General features: G+C 43.7%; 1 protein-coding gene across 1 annotated transcript; it reads right to left on the bottom strand.

The window, feature by feature from the left end:
• Positions 1-3,472: 3,472 nt before the first annotated feature.
• ndnf (neuron derived neurotrophic factor) lies at positions 3,473-17,870 on the bottom strand. The gene is made up of 4 exons (XM_005812739.3): positions 17,041-17,870; positions 8,489-8,683; positions 7,995-8,119; positions 3,473-5,653 (listed from the first exon to the last, which is right to left on the bottom strand). The coding sequence occupies exons 2-4, from the start codon at positions 8,680-8,682 to the stop codon at positions 4,257-4,259; spliced, it is 1,716 nt and encodes a 571-aa protein (XP_005812796.1). The 5' UTR covers position 8,683; positions 17,041-17,870; the 3' UTR covers positions 3,473-4,256.
• Positions 17,871-21,096: the final 3,226 nt, after the last annotated feature.

The raw sequence follows: 21,096 nt of genomic DNA, 5'->3' as shown, positions 1-21,096 counted from the left end.
ATGCGCGGAGGCCCCACCTGGCTTCCATTAACCTGTCGTTGCCCTGGAATAATGCGGAGGGGCTTTCAGAGAGCTGTGGGAGTTATGGGTATCCTGCTAATAAAGCCGGCCAGCTCTGCTCAAATGCTTTCCCCTGCATGTGTGAAGGATATCAGCTGTGAAGCTTATAGAAATGTCCCGCTTTTAGTTCGGCCCGAGAGGAGTGAGGCAACCAACGTGCTGCAGGAAATCCACTGGCGAGCCTCCACGTGAGCGCCTACATCTGCAGTGTTCCCTGTGTTTATCCTTCCTGTAGTAACGAGAGCCGGACTTTGATGCATGGGTTTTGTATATATGTGTGTGTAGATGGGCTTGGACAAGGAGCGGAGACAGACATGCAGGGGCATGTCACCACTATAGGAGTAATCACTGCAGCGCATGAAAGAGCTGACCGACTTATGATATTTTTATGGAATTAAGGATTTATATATTTGACTATGGTTCCTTGCATTGTATATATCCTGTTGTACATCAATGTATCCTTTTAGTTTAAAGGATGCTTTGCAAATTTAGCGGAAAAGGACACCACAGCTAGCATCTGCGCTTAAAAGCAACATAGAGATAGAGCTTATTAAAACCGCAGTATGTAATACATATTTGTTGGAACTGTCACTATGTTGTGACACTTTAGTATGACAGTATAATCTGTGAAAAGCATCAAGGTCTTCTGCTTTCTCAGTGCTAACTAGAAACAACCAATCAGAGCCAGTAGGCAGGTTTTTGCGCTGCCCCTCCCTCGCTTTCTCTCTGTCCATGGCTGTAGTAGCTCCTCTTTTTTAATACTAGTTAGCATAACCACCGATGACCGGGGATAAACGGTTTTCCTGCCATGTTAAGTTGTTTCTCTGCCATTAGCAAATTTAGCAGGTCGATTGACAGCGCTGAGATGCTCCTCCTGGCTCTGATTCTTTGTTTTTTGGAGCAAGTGGAGAAGCTTGACCTTTTCTCAGATTATCTGTGTCCTACTGTCACGACATGGCGATAGTTTTAACAAATATGTAAAAATAATAATAATGATAGAAGTTACCAACTGCAGCTGAAAAGGGTCAGTTTGTATTTTTTGTAGTGAGTTTCTGTGAAACAAATAAGTGAACCACTATCAGTCGTGGCTCGTTTCCCTGTAGCGGAAATGTGGCAAATCACAGCAAGTTTGTTGAAAAGTAAATCAAACCTGGGAGTGGATTGCTTTTCCCTGTGGCTGTTGTGGCCTCTTCTTGTGGCATGATGTACTAGTTTTTGTTGTGTGTTTTTTAAAGTTATGTATGATTTAAGAAAGCAAATGATGCTAGCTGACTGCAGAGTAATAATGTGTTAGATAGAAGCCATTGAAAACAACCAATTTTTTCTTGATTAGCTCCAATTGATAGGTTGGTCAAATACTGGAAAATTTAATTTTAATTTATTTTTTTTCAATTTATTAATTATTTCTGGACCTCAATAAAAGCATTTACTTTGATGTAAATGTTGAGTTCAATAAAAATAAGGTTATGGAAGTTAGTAAAGATTATTAAAATGTAACAGGCCCCTGTTCAAGCGACTTGTTACCCTTCCTTGGACAGGTTAGGTTAGGACTGTGGGCTACACAAAACATATTCATTCCACTTTGCATAAAATCATTCTTGCATAATGCTCAGTCCTGCTCAGTTCTGCCTATTTTGAGCTTCATTCAGAATTATCTGTTTTAGGGCATCTTGTCACTTTAAATTCAAATAAGCTTCTGCTACCCACGCCTCCTGTCATTTACCCTCGCACGTGAAAATGGCTGCAAACAGATGCACAATTATGCGACCCCTACATCTTTGAAAAGCAGAAGTACTGCCTCCTGCACAACCAACAAGAATCCGGCAAGTGGTTTCTGAAAGTTAACAACAAAACACTAGTCTTTTCCAGCAGCCATTGTGCAGCACATACAAACCAGCTGACGAAAGGTCCTGGAGCTCAGTGTGGGTTGCTAGGTAACGACTGGGCTTCCCTGGGGTTGGTAAGTGAGGGGTAGTGCCTGTTGATTTGTGACGTTACATTCCGGAGGTTTTTGATATGGCTCATTTTCAATACGCCAAAAAACATGAATGTATTGCCAAAAAAAACAAAAAGACACCCGGGTGTTTTTTTAAGCACTTGGGTTGTTTTTAGAAGCAGAAGAAACCCAAATGGAAGAACATTCAAAATGTGATATTTGCATAATACATCCCCTTTAATGTATGCTTTGATCCATAAATGGCAGTGGTTTCGTAAATCTGTATGTTTCTGTTGGATTCAGTCTCTGTCAAAGGAAATCAGGATTTGTTTAAATCGATATCAGCAGGTCGCATTTCAACGTCCACCGTATGAGGGGTCATGTTGGATGATGGGTCATGTTGGATGAATGATGGGTCATGTTGGATGATGGGTCATGTTGGATGAATGATGGGTCATGTTGGATGATGGGTCATGTTGGATGAATGATAGGTCATGTTGGATGAATGATGGGTCATGTTGGATGATGGGTCATGTTGGATGAATGATAGGTCATGTTGGATGAATGATGGGTCATGTTGGATGAATGATGGGTCATGTTGGATGAATGATGGGTCATGTTGGATGAATGATGGGTCATGTTGGATGCCTCTCTGGATAAAATCCCATTACTCTGAAATCTATGTCATTTTATAAAGAACAAGGTCAGTAAATTTCTTTGGAAATATTCATCTATTGGATGCATGGTAGTTTGTCCTGTGAGTGTTGACCTGGGCAGGGCCTACCCCACCTCTCACCCAATGACTGCTGGAGATAGACACCAGCACACCTACGACCTGCTAGGACACCTGGGCGTAGATAATGGATGGGTGGATATTCATCTACTGCAAATGGTCTAAAGATTGTTTCAAAAAGTGCTTTGAATTAACTTTCTGAGCTGTTTTAACATCTTGGAAGTCCTTTTTTTTATCATCGGCATCACTCACGGGCTCTTAAGTTGAAAACTGATCTCTGCTTCATCAAAGCGCCAGATATTCGAGATTTATCAAGTTATTTTACTGCATATTGTCTCCTCATCCAGTCGTGGCACTGGTATTTTTCAACACTTTATCTCTCAAATACCTTTTTCTAGCATAATGCAATACAAAAACAGTGCATTATTCTGCACTGTTTTTGTATTGCTGCTACGCCCCACGTAGATCTCAAAAGGAACCAAAAATTTAAGCTCAAATTGAACATAGCTATTTTTTTGTTAGAAAACGCAAGTCCTGCTTGTTAAATCTTACTTTCGGCAATGATTTATCAAAACTGTTTTGGATTTTTACATCTGATATTTTGAGCGTCGGGCTGTCATTTAGAAAAGTACGCAATGCTATTTCAGGTCTCTGGAATAAAACGCACAGTGTGCTCCATCATCACAGAGCTGTGAATGCGATGTTAACTGCTTGGTGAAAAGAACTTGACACCCAGGGTGACACAGGGATTACTTGTTCTATATTTAGGCTTTATGTACATGAATATTGGCAGGACATTTCTGTACATGTGACACACTCACCCCCGCACGCACTCACACACGCACGTGCACACACAGCGATACAGTGATAACAACGCAGATCTCCAGCACAAAACAGAATACATTTACAAGATGGGCTCTAGAGGAAAACACTGGCTGGGATACAAAAAGGGAATGTCTTGAGCTACAGCTTCCACATAAAAACCGGAAATGATCTGGAACAGCCGACGCTGTCATCAATAAAAAGAGACGATCAAAAATATAGACACAAAGTATAAAATAATTTAAATTTTCTCCTAAAACATGAAACGAGTATGCAGTTGAGAGATCTATACAAAGCGGGAAGCCTCTGGATCTCCTCCGGTCGCCGTGACTCTTACCGAAGGATGTGACGGACGAAAGCAAACGTCATGCAGCGACACAGGAACCGGCGCGGGAGGAGATGTGATTTTTCGCTTTAGTTCGGCCCCCCCTCCCTGGCGGCAACTCGATGTCAAGACGACAAGCCTGGTAGGAAAAGCAGCTCACGCTTCGGGCCTCTCGGACGCGCCGAGATAAAAATGTAAACATAAATATACAGGTTGATATCTTTCTCTTTCTCTACAAACAGTTGAGTCTCTACTACGGGCCCATCAGCTGCATGAGTAGTCAGTCTGTGTACACTTCTTAGTAGAATATCACTTAGTGTTAAATAAACTTATTTAATATATATATATTTATATAATAGATTTATTCTTTGCAGAGTCATTTAGCAGTATTTCCTCGTTTTCACCAGTTTGCTCTGGTATCTTACTGAGTGGCCACTGTGTCCCACCACATAAACGTCCAGCAGGTAGGTCTTGCCTGGCTCCAGACCCGTGATGGTCTCTGTAGTCACAGCTTTCTGCAGGTTCGGGCTGTGGAAGTACTTGCACAGCACCTTTTCGGACTTCCTGCGGGTCTCTGGCCCGGCACACTGATTTTGCTCCCTGCGTCGCTGCTCTTCCCCGAAGCTGTCAGCCACCTCTTTTCGATAAATGCAATACTTGTTGCGGTCCTGCGTGCCCAGCCAGGCCACGGTGACGGAGGAGCAGGTGCGCAGCTTGTCAAAGGCCTTGATGCGGGTGTCCTCGGGTAGAGAAGGGAAGGGTTGCTTGCTGCTGGGCCGCGTGGTGGCGAGCACCTTCAGCGTGGAGGCCCCTTTCCGGCTTCCTCGAAGGCGGATCTGGTACTTGGCTTTCGGCTTTCCCCGTAACTGGAACTGCCGCACCCCTTCCACGTTCTGCGACAGCAACAGCTTGCCATCTCGCCTCACCTGCACCTGGACCGCGTCCAGACACGAGTGCACAAAAAGCGTCACCCTCTGGTGCGAAGACACGGGAGCAAAGCGTAGAAACTTTGTGCCCTTCCTCTTGATGAAAATGTCCGACACTTTGCCGTCCTTCAGCTCCAGGGTCTTCTGACGGGCTTCCTCTTTGGTGCGAGCAAATGTTCCTACGTACGCTGTGCTGGTGTTGGTGGCCGAGTTCACGGCAAACACATCAAAGTAGTACTGCGTGTCTGGTTTAAGGTCTGACACGGTGTAGATGTTTTTGTTGCCAATGCACACCTTCTGGATGTCAGACACTTTGGGTTTGGCTAAATATGCTCGAGAAATCTTGTTGCTAGTAAGGCCTCTCTCCTTGCCAAACCCATTGTCAGAGGGAACAAAGCCAAAGTGCACAAAGTCAAAAGGGCTAAAGTCTCTGACGGGCTTTGGAGCCAACATGAAAGCATCATCGGCACTGATTTTGGCCTCAGCGGCACACATGCTTTTGAAGTTATGCTCCTTGTTAATTACCACACAGTACTGGACAGGTTGGCCCATCAGAAAGCCTGTTGGCGTCGGCTTCCAGGCTAGCGTGACTGTGGTGCGACCCAACGCAGTCACATCAACACGGGGGTCGTAGGGCAGCTCCGGATAAGGCTGGTCAGACTCCGGAGTTGTGGTGGTGTACACTTTGAAATTGCTGTCTTTCTCAGTGGACAGCAACTCCAGCTGGTAGAGACCAGAGGGCGTGCTTGTTGCCATGTAGGACTCCACATCGTTTCCCTTGTAGGTGAAAAGCTCTGTGCCTTCGTCCACAGTCACCTGCTGTTTCTGCTGGTCCAGGGGTTCAGGCTCTCCTGGAAAGAAAAGCAAACACACAACATGAGCTCCTTGCGTGGTGTTGCATCTCCGCTAGTTTATCATGAATATAAATTAGAAGTGTAGAATATCTTTCATGCTTTATTCAAAAACATTCACTACAAGAACTGTACTGCTGTTAGATTGCGATGAAACTTATAGATAATTTGGCTCGCTCGCGTCACGGTTGTGTTTACATTCCAAACATCCCCGAAGATCACAGGCCAGCATTCACTCACTTGGCCGTCCGAGAGAAGCTATGCCACAAAGAGGCGCCTTGTAGCTCCAACGTGAGAGAGACAGTCCGAGCTCCAACTCCAACTTAAGCCAGAAACCATAATATTATGTTTGTCAGCCAGAGAGTGTGCTCAGTGGAGTGCTAAAAATTAATGCTCAAATATCTACTCCCCCTGGAGACGCCAAGACCAAAGACATTAAGAAATTCACAAGGTTAACTCTTGCTGTAGCACCTTTTTAAAGTCAGATTCACAAAACTGATAGTGTGTTGAGTTTTGGCATATATCAAATATTTGGTATATCAAAACCACTACTTAGCTTTAAAGGGGGTAATTCTACAGTTTTGCACAACTGGTAATTCAGTGTTCTCTATGTTTTCTCATCAATGGTTTGATATTTTTCTTAAAGGGCGTTTGGCAACAATAGCAACCTCAAGTTGCCCTTGAAGACCAGGCTTTGGAGCGTTTGTTGTTGGGTAAGACGCTCCAAGATTAGCACACCTGTTTTAAAATAATCTTTTCGATTCCTCTCTGCAGATCCTTTTGAGCTCATTCGGCTTGGATTCAGTCAGTTTGAACTCTCCCCGTGTTCAACTGGAGTTCAGTCTGGGCTGTGGTTGGGCCACTTAAACACATTAACCAATGGGATGCTCATAAAACCACTCCTCTGTGTGTTTGACGTCATTGTCAGGTTGGATGACAAACCCTCTCCATATTCTCAGGCCCAGACAACTTCAAAACAGGTTTTCCTGAACACTCTAAATGTTTGGATGTTGTCAACTTGCCTCCTATGTCTGGTTGCCCACATCACAGTAATGATTTTTATAGCCAGTTGATGAGGTTCTATTTTAGTTTCGTCTGACCAGAGAATTTAGCTTATCATGGTCTAACCCGTTCTGTGTTGCTTTTTGGTCAAATTAAGCTTCCATGTCCATCTGGCCGCCGTACTGTAAAGATCTGGTCGGTGCAGTGCTTTAGCTATAGCCGACTTTCTGGATGCTTCCTTATAGTATCTCCACAAGGGAGATACATGATTATTTGACATGCTATTTTTGACATGGTATGTCAAATAATCAGGGCTGCTGATTATTTTTTGTTTGTGTCCAATTCTCAGCTAGGTGCTTTGACATAGTCCAGTCTGTGAGGTCGACAAGTAATTCCATCGACTTCATTTCATGGTTTATCCTCTGATATCAACTGAGAGCTTATGTTCGGCTCCAAATTATGTTGAATAATCTGAATGTACGACAGGTGGGCTCCAGTGAAGTGGCTGAAATATCTCAAGGATGATTAGTGAAAATCAGAGACACTTGAACTCGTGTCATAGCAACGGATATGATGACTTTCGTACCTGTTACGGCCAAGTGACATTTTTTTAATGTATTAGAAAATGTATAAAAATATATAACAAAAACAGTTTTATACCAACTATACATTTGTTTGTGTGAAACTTCAATTTCACAGTTATTATAGTTTCACACTTTGCCCAAGCATAGCCCAGCTGGCATTGTTCTGCATTATTTGGGTTCAGGATGAATTCTTCTCTCCTGAGGTAGGGCTTGTGTAAACTTACTAGTTTACTGGCCAATTATCCATTTTAGAGTATTAGACCTGACAATGGCAGAGGCGCAAACAGGTGCTTGTGCATTAACATTCAAATATATGCTCACATCACACTTCTGTAATCTAAACCACTGCCTTAGTCGTCTGGCGAGGCCTCTCGTGCTCACAGGACAGCTTCCATACGGACAAAGTTTTGAAGTGAGTCAAAAAAATAAAAATAGCAGAAGGAAGTCGGACAGAACAGAGAAGAGTAGGATTTAGCTTGGAAAAGGCCAAAAACGCTTTAAGCAAAAGGACGTAATGACTTTGATTCAGAAGGCTGACTAGAGAACAGCCGTCTTTTGAAATTATAGACGTCAGTTTGGGACAGGCCCATGCCTCATTAGTGGTCAGACTAGACACTACGAGTGTGACTTAATTAAAACCCTCCAAAACACCAAGCCTAACATTGCCGCGCAGGCTAATTATGTATGGGGGATAGAGATATTTCCACATAGCATGTCATTAACCTCTTCCACTGCTGTCTGATGTCAAGTTATACCTGATCCTTCCCCACTGGACTCCTCCGGCAGCTCCTGCAGGGTCAGTTTCCACTCCAGAGGAGCATCACAAGGTGTCACTGTCACAGACAACGGGGTGTTGTCTTCTTCCACCACAAAGTAGTACCTGTGGAAATGAACATTGGCGCTTACGATTCATTATAGTCTGATGTTATCCAAACAATATGCACAGGCCATTTAGGACACCGACGCTGAAGAACACGGGGATATTATACCGTCGACCTTGTTTGCTCTCCCACACTGACATTCTCATCTATTATTTATTTCTGCATCGACTCGATAGATCGCGTTACAGAGGAACATCTTATCTTCCTACTTATTTATAGGGAGAAACCATCCACAAATGGGATATTTTCTTCCATGCCGAGTATGAATGAGCCACCTCAAGATGAAACTGACTCGTTTTATTCGGTCTTGAAGAGGTCACCAGGTTCATGTCAATCAGTCTGCCACTAGGTGTCTTCAGAGTGCTAACCTTTTTGGCGTGTCCCTGAAGAGGTAGCCGCTGATCTCAGCTCCGTCTGGAATGACGGACGAGTCGTGGAACAGCGACTTGTCTCGGATCTGCATCTGAAAGAGTCCTTCGTCTCTCGTAGGCAGCTTCTGGGCCAACGACCCCAGGCCCAAAACCATCAGCAGCACTAAGCTCCAGCCTTTACACTGCCTCATTCTGAAACACACAAAGACGTTGCCACTATAAGAATCGAACCATGCATCACAAGTTACTGTTTCTTGACTTGACATGAACCACCGTATGTTTGGGAAACCAATATGAATTTCCGGTGTGGGGTTGAAACGATTTCAGAGACAAGATCTCAGGATATTAAAGCAACGCAAAATTTCTAGTCACCGTGAAGTTTGCTGTATCTTGCGATTTTAATTTATCTAATGAAATAAAAGTGTGTACTTTAAGCTCGATGTCCTGTATGTATGTTTGAGGCTTTTATTTTGATTTAAAAAAGGAAATATTTCTGCAGTCGCCTCGTTACGCTAACAGAGTCCACTAATGAAGACCTTCAGTCATGAAACCATCAGAGCAGCTTCTGCTACTTCTAAATCTCTTTGTAGTTTATTTTGGGCTCTCAGGAGAAAAGGAAATGCTAACAGACAAGATACAAATGATTTGTAAGCACTGTGAGTGTACTGTGTCATTAGCGGCTAACCGTTAGCCGCTAGCTGAACTAAACTTGCCATCTTCTTTGGAGCTTCAGCATTAAACAAAAGGGCTACTTCACAGTTTTTGTGACCCAGTCCGTAGGCTACTTGTTTATATGTCTTTGAAAAAATGACATTATGGATTATTATTTAGAAAATGTAGGCAACATTTATAGAAGTTAATTTTATTGGAGAAACCATTTCTTTAAAAAAAAAATAGCCTCTTTAGAAATACTCTTTTGCATCCACACCTCCTTATTCAAAAATATTATGTTTTGTTCTCTTGAACTTAGTTTTCTGTTGTGTCTCTTGCGCTACAATGAGGATGTCACCGTAGCAACTAATACCCAGCCATCAATCAGTTTGATCAATCAACAGTTTCAACAAAGGAAAAAGGGAAGTCTGAGTACATTAAAAATGAAATAAAGTCCTGTTGTGCTAACAAAAATCCACTAATAAAGACCTATGAAACTACTGAAGGAGCCTTATTAACGTTGTTATTTTAAGTACTCAACAGAAAAAAGTAACAGTGACAGACAGAATCCAAATTATTTGTAAGCACTGTGAGAAAACTGTCATTAGCGGCTAACCTTTAGCTACTAACAACCCAGCTAAATGCAATAAATAGATGCTGTTCTTGTTTGGCTCTTTGTCATGTCATAAAAACCACGTCTTTTGAGTTTTATTGTTATTTTCCCGTTCCAGGAAATCATGTTTATCTGTCAATACGCATTCGTATCAAACAGTTAGGTCAAGCTAATCTTGGTGCCAGTTTTATGGTTAGTGCATATAAATGAGTACTTTGTGCAACTTACTATTATTTTTTTTTAATTCTCACAAATATACCTTTCTTTAAGGTCCAAGTATTACAATTTAGCAAAGTACAACTAAATGCATGAAGCTACTGTTAACTGTTAAGGCTAAGGTAAGCTAAATTAAGTTATTTGACAACTGCTCGTGGTTTGATGTAAAGCATACAGACAAATGAGACATTTCAACTTTCTGTTCTGCACAAAGTCAGTTAGCAAAATAATTAATGGCTACTTTACAGAGTAAACCTGACTTTTAATGAGCTATTTACATAAATAAAGATCTCCAATATGACTTCCAAATATTTCGGTGCAGCAATTTGGCATCACTTATGCCTTATGACTTTGTAATTTAGTTCTACTGAGCAAAATTCTTACAAATTAATAAATGACAATCCCAAATCACAGCGAGAATCACCGAAAACGGAGCGCTAACGAGAACCCCAGGCCTCCTCCTCCGAAAGAGAGAATTGATTAGACTTTAAGTGGGAACGTGTGAGAGGGGAAAGACATCACCTCTTGCCCCCGGGGAACCACACTGCAGTATTTCACAAAACCCTCAACATAAAATCCTCCGGTCCACGTCGTTTAAGTTTTATTGACCCCAATATAAAAAGGCTGGTGGCGCAGTCCACAGCGATCTGGGCCAGGTGCAGCTGACCAAGGCCAAACCGCCTCTCGCGTATCGCCTGTCTATTGATTTTTGCCCCATTGATTGCAGCTGATGGGAACGCCAAAATCCCCCGGGATTTAATCAGCGTAATGATGGCAGATTAGCCAGATACTTTACTGCCATTTACTGCGAGCGAGATGGTGTCCTTTTAATGACCTCTTTCCCTCTCTCTTTCTCTAGCACTCCCGCCCTCGCCTGTTGATCGCAGGTTTTTTTCCTTTATTCTTTTTTTTTTTCCCTCTCCATCAAACAAATAATCCCTTTAACACTCGTGCACACACATCTTTCCCTTTCGATTCTTTGCGGTTTCTTTCACTGTCACTGTAAACGGGGGCAGATTAATACAAATCTGAGGATTTAAAGTGATGAGGATGGACCTCCATTGAAAAAAAATTCTTTATTTCTTCGTTACAGTCTTCTAAAAGTGCAGGCAAGGGTAAAAACAAAAAAAAAAACCTCGACAGGTCCTGTCATTGTCTCGGTCTTGGCTGTTGTCTAAGCCAAGCCCGCTGTTGTACCGCCAGACATCAGAGAGCAAAAGAAAAACCACCTAAGTGGTACTTTGAGGTTTGACTCAGACAGAGAGCGGAGATCCTTATCGTCTCGGCTTGTCTCATTCCGCTTTTCAAAAAAAAATTAAATAAAAATAATAATAACCACGTCAGTTAGAACAAAGACGTTGTCTATTAATACTCGAGACGGCAGGGGAGGCGGTACGCGCATAGCTGCCCTCGGCTGCCAGTCATTCCACACAGACACGGCGAGGACCCCATCCGCCTGCGCCAGCCGTGGCCCTGCGCGCTGATGTCACCCGGCTCATATTCCAAGTATTTTATCACCCCTGTCATTAGCACATTTGATAGGTGTCTTCAGAGCGCTCCTCGTGTGTGACACCCCTCCCACAGACACCGAAAACACTCGCTCCTTCATCGCAGCGCGCCGTACAACACAGAGGGATGACATCTGAATGTCAGAGCAGCTGCGGCGGGTCACTGCAGTCGCGCGGACTGTCGCAGTGTCAACACGGTCCAGGCTGCGGCAGTTTCTGCGTGCGAGCCTGCTGTCCACCCGCCCCCAGAGCGCACGCACGCACGCACGCACGCACGCACACTCCCGTGCTCTACAGTTAACCTACCAAAACAACACATTAAAAGCGAAGCAGCATCTGGAAGAAATAAAGTGCAATGTTTAATTAGAACACAGAAGAATTGAGTCCATCTCAAAGACCAAATCATTTTAAGACGAACTAACCCGCAATCGTGTTAACTTTGTTTCCCCGCTGCTTTTGGTCTGCTTATTTATATATTTATAGCTTTCACTTTGTTTTTTTGTGGGAATCAACAGGAATTCAAGATGGGGGGAAAAAACCATCTTGCGTGTGTATAATGGGCAAACTGGTGCCTAAGAGGCTCCGTATAATAGGATTAAAGGACAAAACGCAGCACTTTGGTCATCATTTCTCTGTTTCCATGACACAGTCTTTTCAACGTCTACAGTAACGGGAAAAAAGAAAAAGTTCACCAATGACCTCCACACCCTTTCTTTGAGGAATGACACTCCGCTCTAAAGACTTGGAAAAGCTTTGAACCTGCTCTGATTTGTGGACGTTACAAATCAAATCACGCGCAAAGCCGGAGTAAAACGTTCATGCATTGGATTCTAAATGGACGCTAAATGATCACTAAACTATTACCAAGCAAACCACTCATACAAAGCAATCATCCCAAATTAGCGCATAAGTAAAGTTTTGTGTGATGAGGCGGAATAACAGAACGAAATGTGTTGCACTTGTTTACCTACATGTATTAAATGTACGGTTGAAAAGCGTCTCTTGATGGTGACAGCTTGAATTTCTCTCTGGGATTTCATATCTTTTGACCCACTCCTCCAGGCAACTGTCTTCAAATCTTGACTGGTCAGAGGACTCTAATCTTCTGCGCCACTCTATAAACTGTTTTCTTTGTCTGAAGCTAGTTAAGGGTTTCCTTGGCTGCGTATTGGGGAACCATTTCTTGCACCTTCATTTCAGGTCGAGCATTTAGGAAAAACGGCATCCGATTCCTGTCCCGGCACGTCAGTCCAGGACAGGACTTCCTTCAGTTCTACGAAGTCTGGCGCTGAAAATATCACGATTCTGTCTCCTCCAAACTTCACCGTGAGCATGGTGTCTATGGAGTGATGTACGGCGCCATTTCTCCCCAATATCACGTCCTTGGTGAACGGCATCCGAATGCGTTGAAGCACAAAGGCTTCAACACGCCTTTTCTTCAGCAATGGAGTCTCGCACAGTAAACGTACAGATTTCACTGCGGTTGAGCGCTCTACTCATTCTCTTTGTGGGGAAAAAGAAAAGACGATGCTGATTCCAGCTCTTCTGCAAGTGGCCATTGGACCTCGAACAACCAGTTATCCCTTTGGCTTCCCATGACTGGTCTGCGGTAACAATTTCATTTCGCTCACTTCTAGATTATGGCCCTTAAGGGACTCAGTGGAACTTTCAGAGGCTTCGATTGACGCTTGTAACCAACAAGAAGGCTGCGAAGGTTTTGAGAGAGCCCGTTGCTTGCTTGTGAATGTGTTGTACGTGTGGATTGATTGGGTTATTGTCAACATCCAGTCTGAATTTCAAGTCAGTATGTCTAATGAGTTAGATACTTCCTAAGAAAAAAGTCCAATGCTCATTCTCCCTGCTGCATGTGCTCACCAATCTGTCCTCGGCCTCCCCTTCCTCCCATTACTTTTCTTTTTTTCCAACCTTCCTCTTTCCTCCTTCCTTCCAGCTCCTTGTCAATATGGATAAGCTTCCTGCCTGCTGACACATGGAGCTCATTAACAGAACGGGAAGGAATAAAAGGCAGTTTAATTTTTACACAAATAAAGACACATTTCGGATTCCACCCAACAAGACGCCTGGCGGGGGCCCACACGGGACCTCTCTCTCTTTGTGTGTGTGTGTGTTTTCTTAAAGGAAGTCTGTGGGGGCAGATTTACGGTGGGTGCTGTGCAGATAGTTCCATCAGCGCTGTCACTTCAGGGCCAACGTGGGGAATTGCCGCCCAATATGGTAGATTGGTGATGGAGTGGAAGAAGGGAGAGAGGAAAATCAAGAGTCAAAGGCAGAAGAGAAAAAGAAAAAAAAAATCTGCACAGGACCCGGACCTGCGCAAGAGACCGGCCAAACCAAATCAGGTCTGGATCTCTTGGACAGCGAGAACAGCTCGTTAATGGTTTGGTAGAGACTTGTGGTGTGCGGGGGACTTTGGAGCCAAGAACAGAGACTTTAATCTTGTGTTTGAGTGTGTATGTGTGGGCGCGCGGTGTGTGTGTGTGTGTGTGCAGTGCAGTGCATCCAAACCATCAAACTGCACTGTTCCACCCTCTGCGCAAAGTCTACATCATCACTCAGGAGCTGTCGCCTCGCCATCCACAACATCACTCACAGTTTGAGTTTCTGAACCGCGTCCACATGATCAGAACCGCTCGCCGCCGTCATGGAAATTGGGGAGCTCAGCTTCCTTCCAGCTCTCTCTCCCCTTCTTCTCCTTCCTCGCTCTCTGCGTGGCCCGACGTCCGACCTTGGGGTTTTCGCATCCTGGAATGTCCCCCCTCCCCAACTCCGAGCAGGGGTCGGGGTGGGCTTTAAGTATCCACTCAGAAGGAACTGAGTCTGACTGATGTGGCTGGCATTGTGATTGCCACAAGGGTGATTGTAGATTACAAGACAGAATGCCCCCCTCATGGGAAAGTCATCCACCCACTGCCCATCATTTCGGATGGTGTGTGACGGGGTGTGTGTGTGTGTGAGGGCAGATAGGAAAAAGCAGTCGGTCTGAGGGAGAATAATAAGGGGGCTTCGCAAAGTGAGCGTGGCGGTGGGTGGGGTTTGGAGGGTCAGGAGGCACATGAGATATAATGAATAATTTAACTAGGAAATGAGGGGAAAAAAACTTGCACGCTCTGACTCTGGATGTGTGACAGAAAAGCAAAGGAGACTGTATGCACACACAAGCAGAAACCTGTCACCTCTCAGGACGCGAGCGAGCGACCGCAGCAGCAGCAGCAGCAACACTGGTGGAATTCTTTCAGCCCCAGAGTTTTCATATGCAAATCACGGTTTAGTTACGGTATGCGACGCGGACCTTCCCATTTTAGGATTGTTTTTCTCCAACCCCCCAACTCCACCGAACCCCAACCACCACTTTCTTTTTCTTTTTTTCCCCCCCATCTTCGTGATTCATTCTCCAGAGAAAGCTAAAGAGGAGTCGGTGTGTCTTCACCCGGCTAAATGCAGTTATTCAGCTCTCCCGGGCGTACGTCCCTCATCAAACACCCGACAGAGCGGCTCTCAGATGGACCGGACGAGGAAAGCAACACAAGGTGTCACAGAGCTGGAATGAATCACTTCAATGAATCAAAAACACATCAGCAGGTAAAACAAAAGAAAATGAAAATAAATAGAAGTTCACTGTAAAAAAAAAAAAGAATTTTGGAGACGGTTGAATTTTGACTAATTAACTACCTTATTATCACATTTATCATCGGCCATCGCATGTGGTGCTGTAAGTGTGGGTTGTAACGTAAATGAATATATCGTCTTCGCAAAAGTTAGCAATTGTCATAAGAGCTTTTAGTTGCGCGGTGTTCTTCCTCGGAGCAAGAGCAAAATTTTATACCATTGTAAGAATTCATTCCCACTGTAGGAACTTTAGCCACGTTTATTTTATGAAGAGATTTCCACTGTTGAGGCCAACTGAAGATGTTGGTTTCTGTTGTTGGGCGAGAGGCGGGGTACGCCTTGGACATGGCATTAAAACTTTAAAAGGTTAGGTTGAGAAACGTTTTGAGCTGGAACAAAACTTTGACCCCCACTGCGTGTCGTGTTGAACGTGCTAGCAGGTCTGACAGCTAGCAAGCCATTGGCAGACTGGGGTTCTTTGCCAACGAACTCCAATCTGCGGTTCTATGGTAAAAAAAAAAAAAAAGAAAGAAAAAGCCATCATACCACCATATTGAAACAGGTTTTAATAATGTTTTACGCCTATACCACGGGTAAGCCTTAGTTTTTGCGTCTCCGTAACAAGTGAGGACTTCATGAAAGTAACAGTGACGAGGTTTTCTTCTTAAGGACCAGCAAAGTTACATAGTTCTGCATCTGTAAAGCCCTTGTATTGTATCGTTATTAATCAGGTGTTCTGGTATTGATGAAAGAAGGTTAAGGTTAGGGTTTGGGATAGGTTAAGGAAGTTTTCTTTTCTCGATTGAGAACCGTCATGTGATTCTCCTGCTGTTTTTTTAGCTGTCGATTGTGCGGAAGTTTTCATTTAATTTAGTTAGATGTCATTTGATGATTATTACAGGTTTTTTTTTAAATTAATAGTAATTAGTCAACATAAAGTCAAACAACTGTCACCAATCAAAATTTATTTGACTTATCAATGACAATTAATTTGGAACATAAAAAGATCTTAATTAGTTAGAATTGAACTAACTGGGACTGGTAAGTACATTTTAAAGCTTGGTTAAGGTTGCAAAAGAACTATTGGTTAAGATCTAGCTAAATGATAGGCAATACACCGAATATCTTGGTTAAATCGAAACAGTTCGGTTTTTGTAGTGTAGCTCCGCTTTCAGCGCTCCTTTCGTCCCGGACTGCGCTCTCACAGGTGCGCAAAAGCACCCATAGGTGCCAAAGGTGACACAAAAAATGTACACATTCAACTTTGTTTTTGTTTTTTTGTTTGTTTGTTTTGGGGAAGGGGGGGGGGGAGAAAAGGAGGAAACAAAAAAGTTTTGATACTAAAAAGTTATGACAGGAGCAAATGTCAGAAGCAGCGCGCGTGGAGTTTGGAGACGTCCTGCGCGTAATGATAAATCGCCTTTTATTGGGTGCTGGGTCACCCCTGGGAGCATGGGAACCCAAACCGACGGGGAGGGGAGGCAGGCACAAAGGCGAAGAGGATTTTTCTAAAGTTCATCATCTCCTCCGCACCGTGTGTTGCCGTGCCAAACCCGAAGATAAACGCCAAATTAAAACAGCATGCGAGCCGGGGCTTGATTTCATATGCGTTTGAAACTTTTCACTTCCCGCAGTTGTAAGCCGCAAAAAAAAAAAAAAAAAAAGAAAGAAAGAAGAAGGAAAAAAAAACATTCTTCTTTTCCTCCGCTCTCTGTCTCTCATTGCCAGACAAGAAGTCCGATCGGCTCGGATCTTAAATATAGAAAGAGAGAGCTGCAAAGAAAAAAAAGGGGGGGACGCGGCAGAGAAGTTTCACAAATAAAAAAAAAAGTTTTCTGGTAATAAAGGAAATAATCCTGGATCAGACATAAAGCCAAATAATAATAATATTAATAATAATAAAAATAAATAAAAAATCTTCACATCAGCCTTACCTCTCTAAAGATGGTGCCTCTTGTTGGCCAAAACTTCCCTAAAATAAAATGTGGGAAAAAAACAATTTTTTTTTTTTTACCCCGATCTCACAGTGAGGGAGGGAAAAAAATAGAATCAAAAGAGCAAGTTGTCCTCTGCGGTGTCCAGTAGTTCCTCCAGTTTTCACGCGTCTTGTCTGGACCGATCAATCGGATTAGGCGACCGCTCTGATGCGCGTTTGCAGTTTTCTTGCGGATTTAACTGGTCTCCAGTGGGCAGGAGTGTGTTTGTGTGTGTCTAAGAAAGACAGAGAGAGAGAGAGAGACGAAAGAGAAGGAGAGAGAGAGAATGCGTGTGTGTGTGTGTGTGACTGAGTGGGTATCCCGAGTGCTGGCAGTGCGTCCCTCCCCTGCCGCGCCGCTGCTATTGAAACCTCCTCTGGATTGGAAGCAAAAACTGGTGCGAACTTCTTCCTCTGCTTTTTCTTCCTCTTCCCTGCGCGCCGGGACGCAGATACCAGAATCAGCCCCCGAAAACAGGCACTTCTGAAGCCCAAACTTTAGGATCAGATTAACAAAGTACACACACACACACACACACACACACAAAATATTATTATTAAACAAAAAAAACCCTGTAAATTAAGATGTAGAATATTGTAATTTTAAAGATGGTGTGGGGGTTCCCAGTCAGAATCGCAGATTATCCTTCCTGTGTGTTTACTCTCATGCTCCCAGGAAACGATCAGTGGAAGCGGTAGCGGCGCCCTGCCGGAGTCACGCAACCCTCGGGGGCTTTTGGCGTGCTGGGCGTGCTCTGTCACGGGCCTCTGATACCTGGGCGGGTGTGCAGACAGACACAATCACAACAGCAGCCTGTAGTTTGGTTTTGGCCCGTGCGCATGCAACCGCACACCGCACCAAAGCGACGTCTTCTCCTGTTCTCCCCCGCCCCGTCCTCCTAACACCCCCACTCACCCCCCCCCCCCCCCCATCTCTCTCCACCTCCACTCCCGATCAGCTGTGGAAATTCCCAGTGAGCCATAAAGTGCTGTTATTGTTGGCTGGGAAGGGGAAGCAAACATTTATTCAAGATAAGAGTCTCGGAACTGAAGAGTCTCCCGAATTTACGGCCTAGATTCGATGGAGTGGTGGTGGGGGGTCCCCTAACCCCCTCACGCCCCCCCCTGGATTTAAGGGGATGCGACTGTTTCCTGCAGAAATGAAATGCAAGGTTACAAAATCAGCTTCCTCTTCATCTACAGGGTCATCAGAGGGACACTAATGACTACTCGTCTTCTCTTGATCCCTGAGGAAGTAACTACGTTTGCGTAATCTGACGACAAAAAAAAAACAAGACCGTAAATAAAGTTAAACTAACTGGTAAACACAACAGCGTGCTGTTAGAAATCTATATTAATCTTCATAACAGAAGACGAAAAGATATTCTCATTCCAAATCCGTTCATTCATTCATTGTCAGTATCTGCTTGACTGCGATCTGTGTAGGCAGCTAAATCACAAGACGCAGTGTTGATACAACAGCGTCATCTAGCGTCAGCAACAGTAACGACAGGGATTTGCATGTGGAATCAACTCACGTTGTTTAGTAAGATAAATGTAGTCTGCCTTTAAAAAAACCCCAAAAACTATGGCATTTTGCTAAAGTATTCGCACCCTGGACACAATCAAGTGATTATGTTACTTTCAGTTGCTGAAATATGACCTAAAAGAAATTTGATGTAACGCCTCGAAATTGGGCCTCTGTCTCTTTAAGAAGCTCCCGCTCTTTCTGAAACTCCGTCGTCACAACGGGGCTCCTCTATTAACCCTTTAACACTGTTTTTATCAGTGTTTCTCTGAGCAGTAGCTCCTATAATGAGCTGAGCAGATGCGCAGTTCCACCAGGTGCTTGCTAACTGCTGCCGGCTAGTCTGAAGGAGCCAGCAAGGGCTGCTCTGTGAGGTGTAAGCTCTGAAGCCTGTAAAACTGCAGCTCCTAGAAGGAGGAGCTGTGTCTCGAAGGCGGAGCTCGGTCCAGCCAGGCGTTTAGCACAGCTGAGTGGTTGCCACAGGACACTAAAGGATTCCTCAAACATGAACGAAAGAACCAAAACAACACTCCAGGTATGTTTATGATGAGGGAATAACATTATAACATGATGGAAAAAAGTTGATTTTACATAATACTGCCTTTTTAAAATGTTCTCCCACATGTGTTTTATGTAAACTAACTTCAGCTTCATCATTAAGTAGTGCATAATTGTATCCTAAAAGTGTAGCATACATTTGTATTCAGTCTTCTGTTATTTAATACACCTAAAAAAAAATCCATATGATTAGTCAGCTTTTGCATAACTGTATAAATATAGCTGACCCGTTTTTCATCAGACGGTTTGTTGGAAAAGAGTAGTGAAGACGGAGAAACGCGTCGAAAAGGTCAGGGATGAAGTCATGGAGACGTTTAATGCAGGTTCAGGTTGAATAATCATCTGAAAATGGAAGAGAGCATGGCAGAAAAACACAGCCAGAGCTGCAATGGAATGATTCAGATCAAAGTGTATTCCTGTTAGAATGGCCCAGTTAAAGTCCAGACCTAAATCAAATTGAGAATCTTGGGCAACAAGCTAAATGCTTTCAGTGTGTACAGTAGATGTGCAAAGCTGGCAGCTTCCCAGAAGACTTGCAGCTGGCAATGCAGGGAAAGGTGGCTCCGCAGAGTGTCGGGAAGGATACAAACGCGCTCCACACTTTTCAGATTTTTACGCATAAAAACAAATTCCAAGCCAAAACTAAATAAGTAACACTGTGTGTTAGTCTGACACACAAAACCCAAACAAAATGCCTCGAATTTTGTGGTCGAAACGCCACGCAAGTTGGAAATGTCACAAGGAACGAACACATTTCAGTGCTTTCAGATATACATTTTTTATACAGATGTTTTATATATATATATTTATATTTATATATGTTTTTATCCCTGGTAGTCATAAATGCTACCCTCATGACTTCGGCATCCTTGACCGTGAAACCGAGGCCAAACTGAATGTGCTATTTGCCCCGCCACTCAGCTGTGAAAACAGATCAGCTCTCGGGGGCATGTGCATTCACAAGTCCCCCAATTATGCACATGGATATGGACGCACAAAAATGAACTGAGGCGCGGTGCCGCGGCGCTGAGTCCTGAAAACGTATCCACACTGGGGAAGATTTATAGCGCAGATGGAGAAAATGATCTCCTCCATTAAAGTCAATGAAGAACTACTTTTTTTTTTTTAAAGTTAGATTTAGGGGAAAAGATTGTTCACAAAGCCCTTTCTGTTGCTTTTCCCCGCTGCGTAGCGCGCCGTACGACTCGGGCTGTTTCACAAGCAGAGCGCTTCACATTTTTACTGTGATCCACAGTCGGGAAGAAAACATCTTCTTGGCATGAGTTGTTTGTTGTTGGTTTTTTTAGTCAAAACCACGCAACAGTAAATTGTCCTGGAAAAAAACAGGGCAGCAGTATGTAGAGGAATATAATTATATTAATAGTTAAAACCTCGATAGGGTTAGGGTTAACCCTTACCCTAACCCTTACCCTAACCCTAACCCCATTTTTAAGTCATTCTACCGTATAAAACTACCTGTGCTGCTCAGCAGTCACCATGCGCCCACCTTGAGGGAAAATGCTGGGTGAAATATTCACAGTTTGACCCTGAACAACAGACTGAATCCGTCTTTACCCCCAAACAGAGCGGTGGTAAGTGATTTTGCCGGTGAGCTACATTCATTTCACGTTTAAAAAACAAACAACAAAAAAACAACAATCATGAACCGGTTCATTTGAAAACGGTCCCTTTGCATGGCTTAATTTCAAACTGTTGAGGAGTTTGTCTCCTGTTGGACTCCGGAGCATTTTGGATGTGCAGAGGAGTTCATGGTTTGATTTAATCTCGTGGTTAATTCAGATACGCTTTGACAAACCTGCGTTGTTTTGGTTGATCGGCTTTAGAAAACAATACCTCAGCTCTATAGCAACCTTTCTCAGCAAGACACACTTTGCCTTTTTCAGCCATGAACTTTAGCGTTGAGCCTGC

The sequence above is a fragment of the Xiphophorus maculatus genome, chromosome 9 (assembly GCF_002775205.1).
Source record: "Xiphophorus maculatus strain JP 163 A chromosome 9, X_maculatus-5.0-male, whole genome shotgun sequence".
Classification (NCBI taxonomy): domain Eukaryota; kingdom Metazoa; phylum Chordata; class Actinopteri; order Cyprinodontiformes; family Poeciliidae; genus Xiphophorus; species Xiphophorus maculatus.
The sequence above is the reverse complement of the archived record's forward strand: the minus strand, read 5'-3'. Positions and strand labels throughout refer to the sequence as shown.

Coding starts and splice junctions, on each gene's coding strand:
- ndnf (XM_005812739.3), bottom strand. CDS start 8,682: ATGAGGCAGTGTAAAGGCTGGAGCTTAGTGCTGCTGATGGTTTTGGGC. Junction 8,120..8,488: donor TTCAGGGACACGCCAAAAAG/GTTAGCACTCTG, acceptor TCATTTCCACAG/GTACTACTTTGTGGTGGAAG. Junction 5,654..7,994: donor GTCCAGTGGGGAAGGATCAG/GTATAACTTGAC, acceptor TTTTCTTTCCAG/GAGAGCCTGAACCCCTGGAC.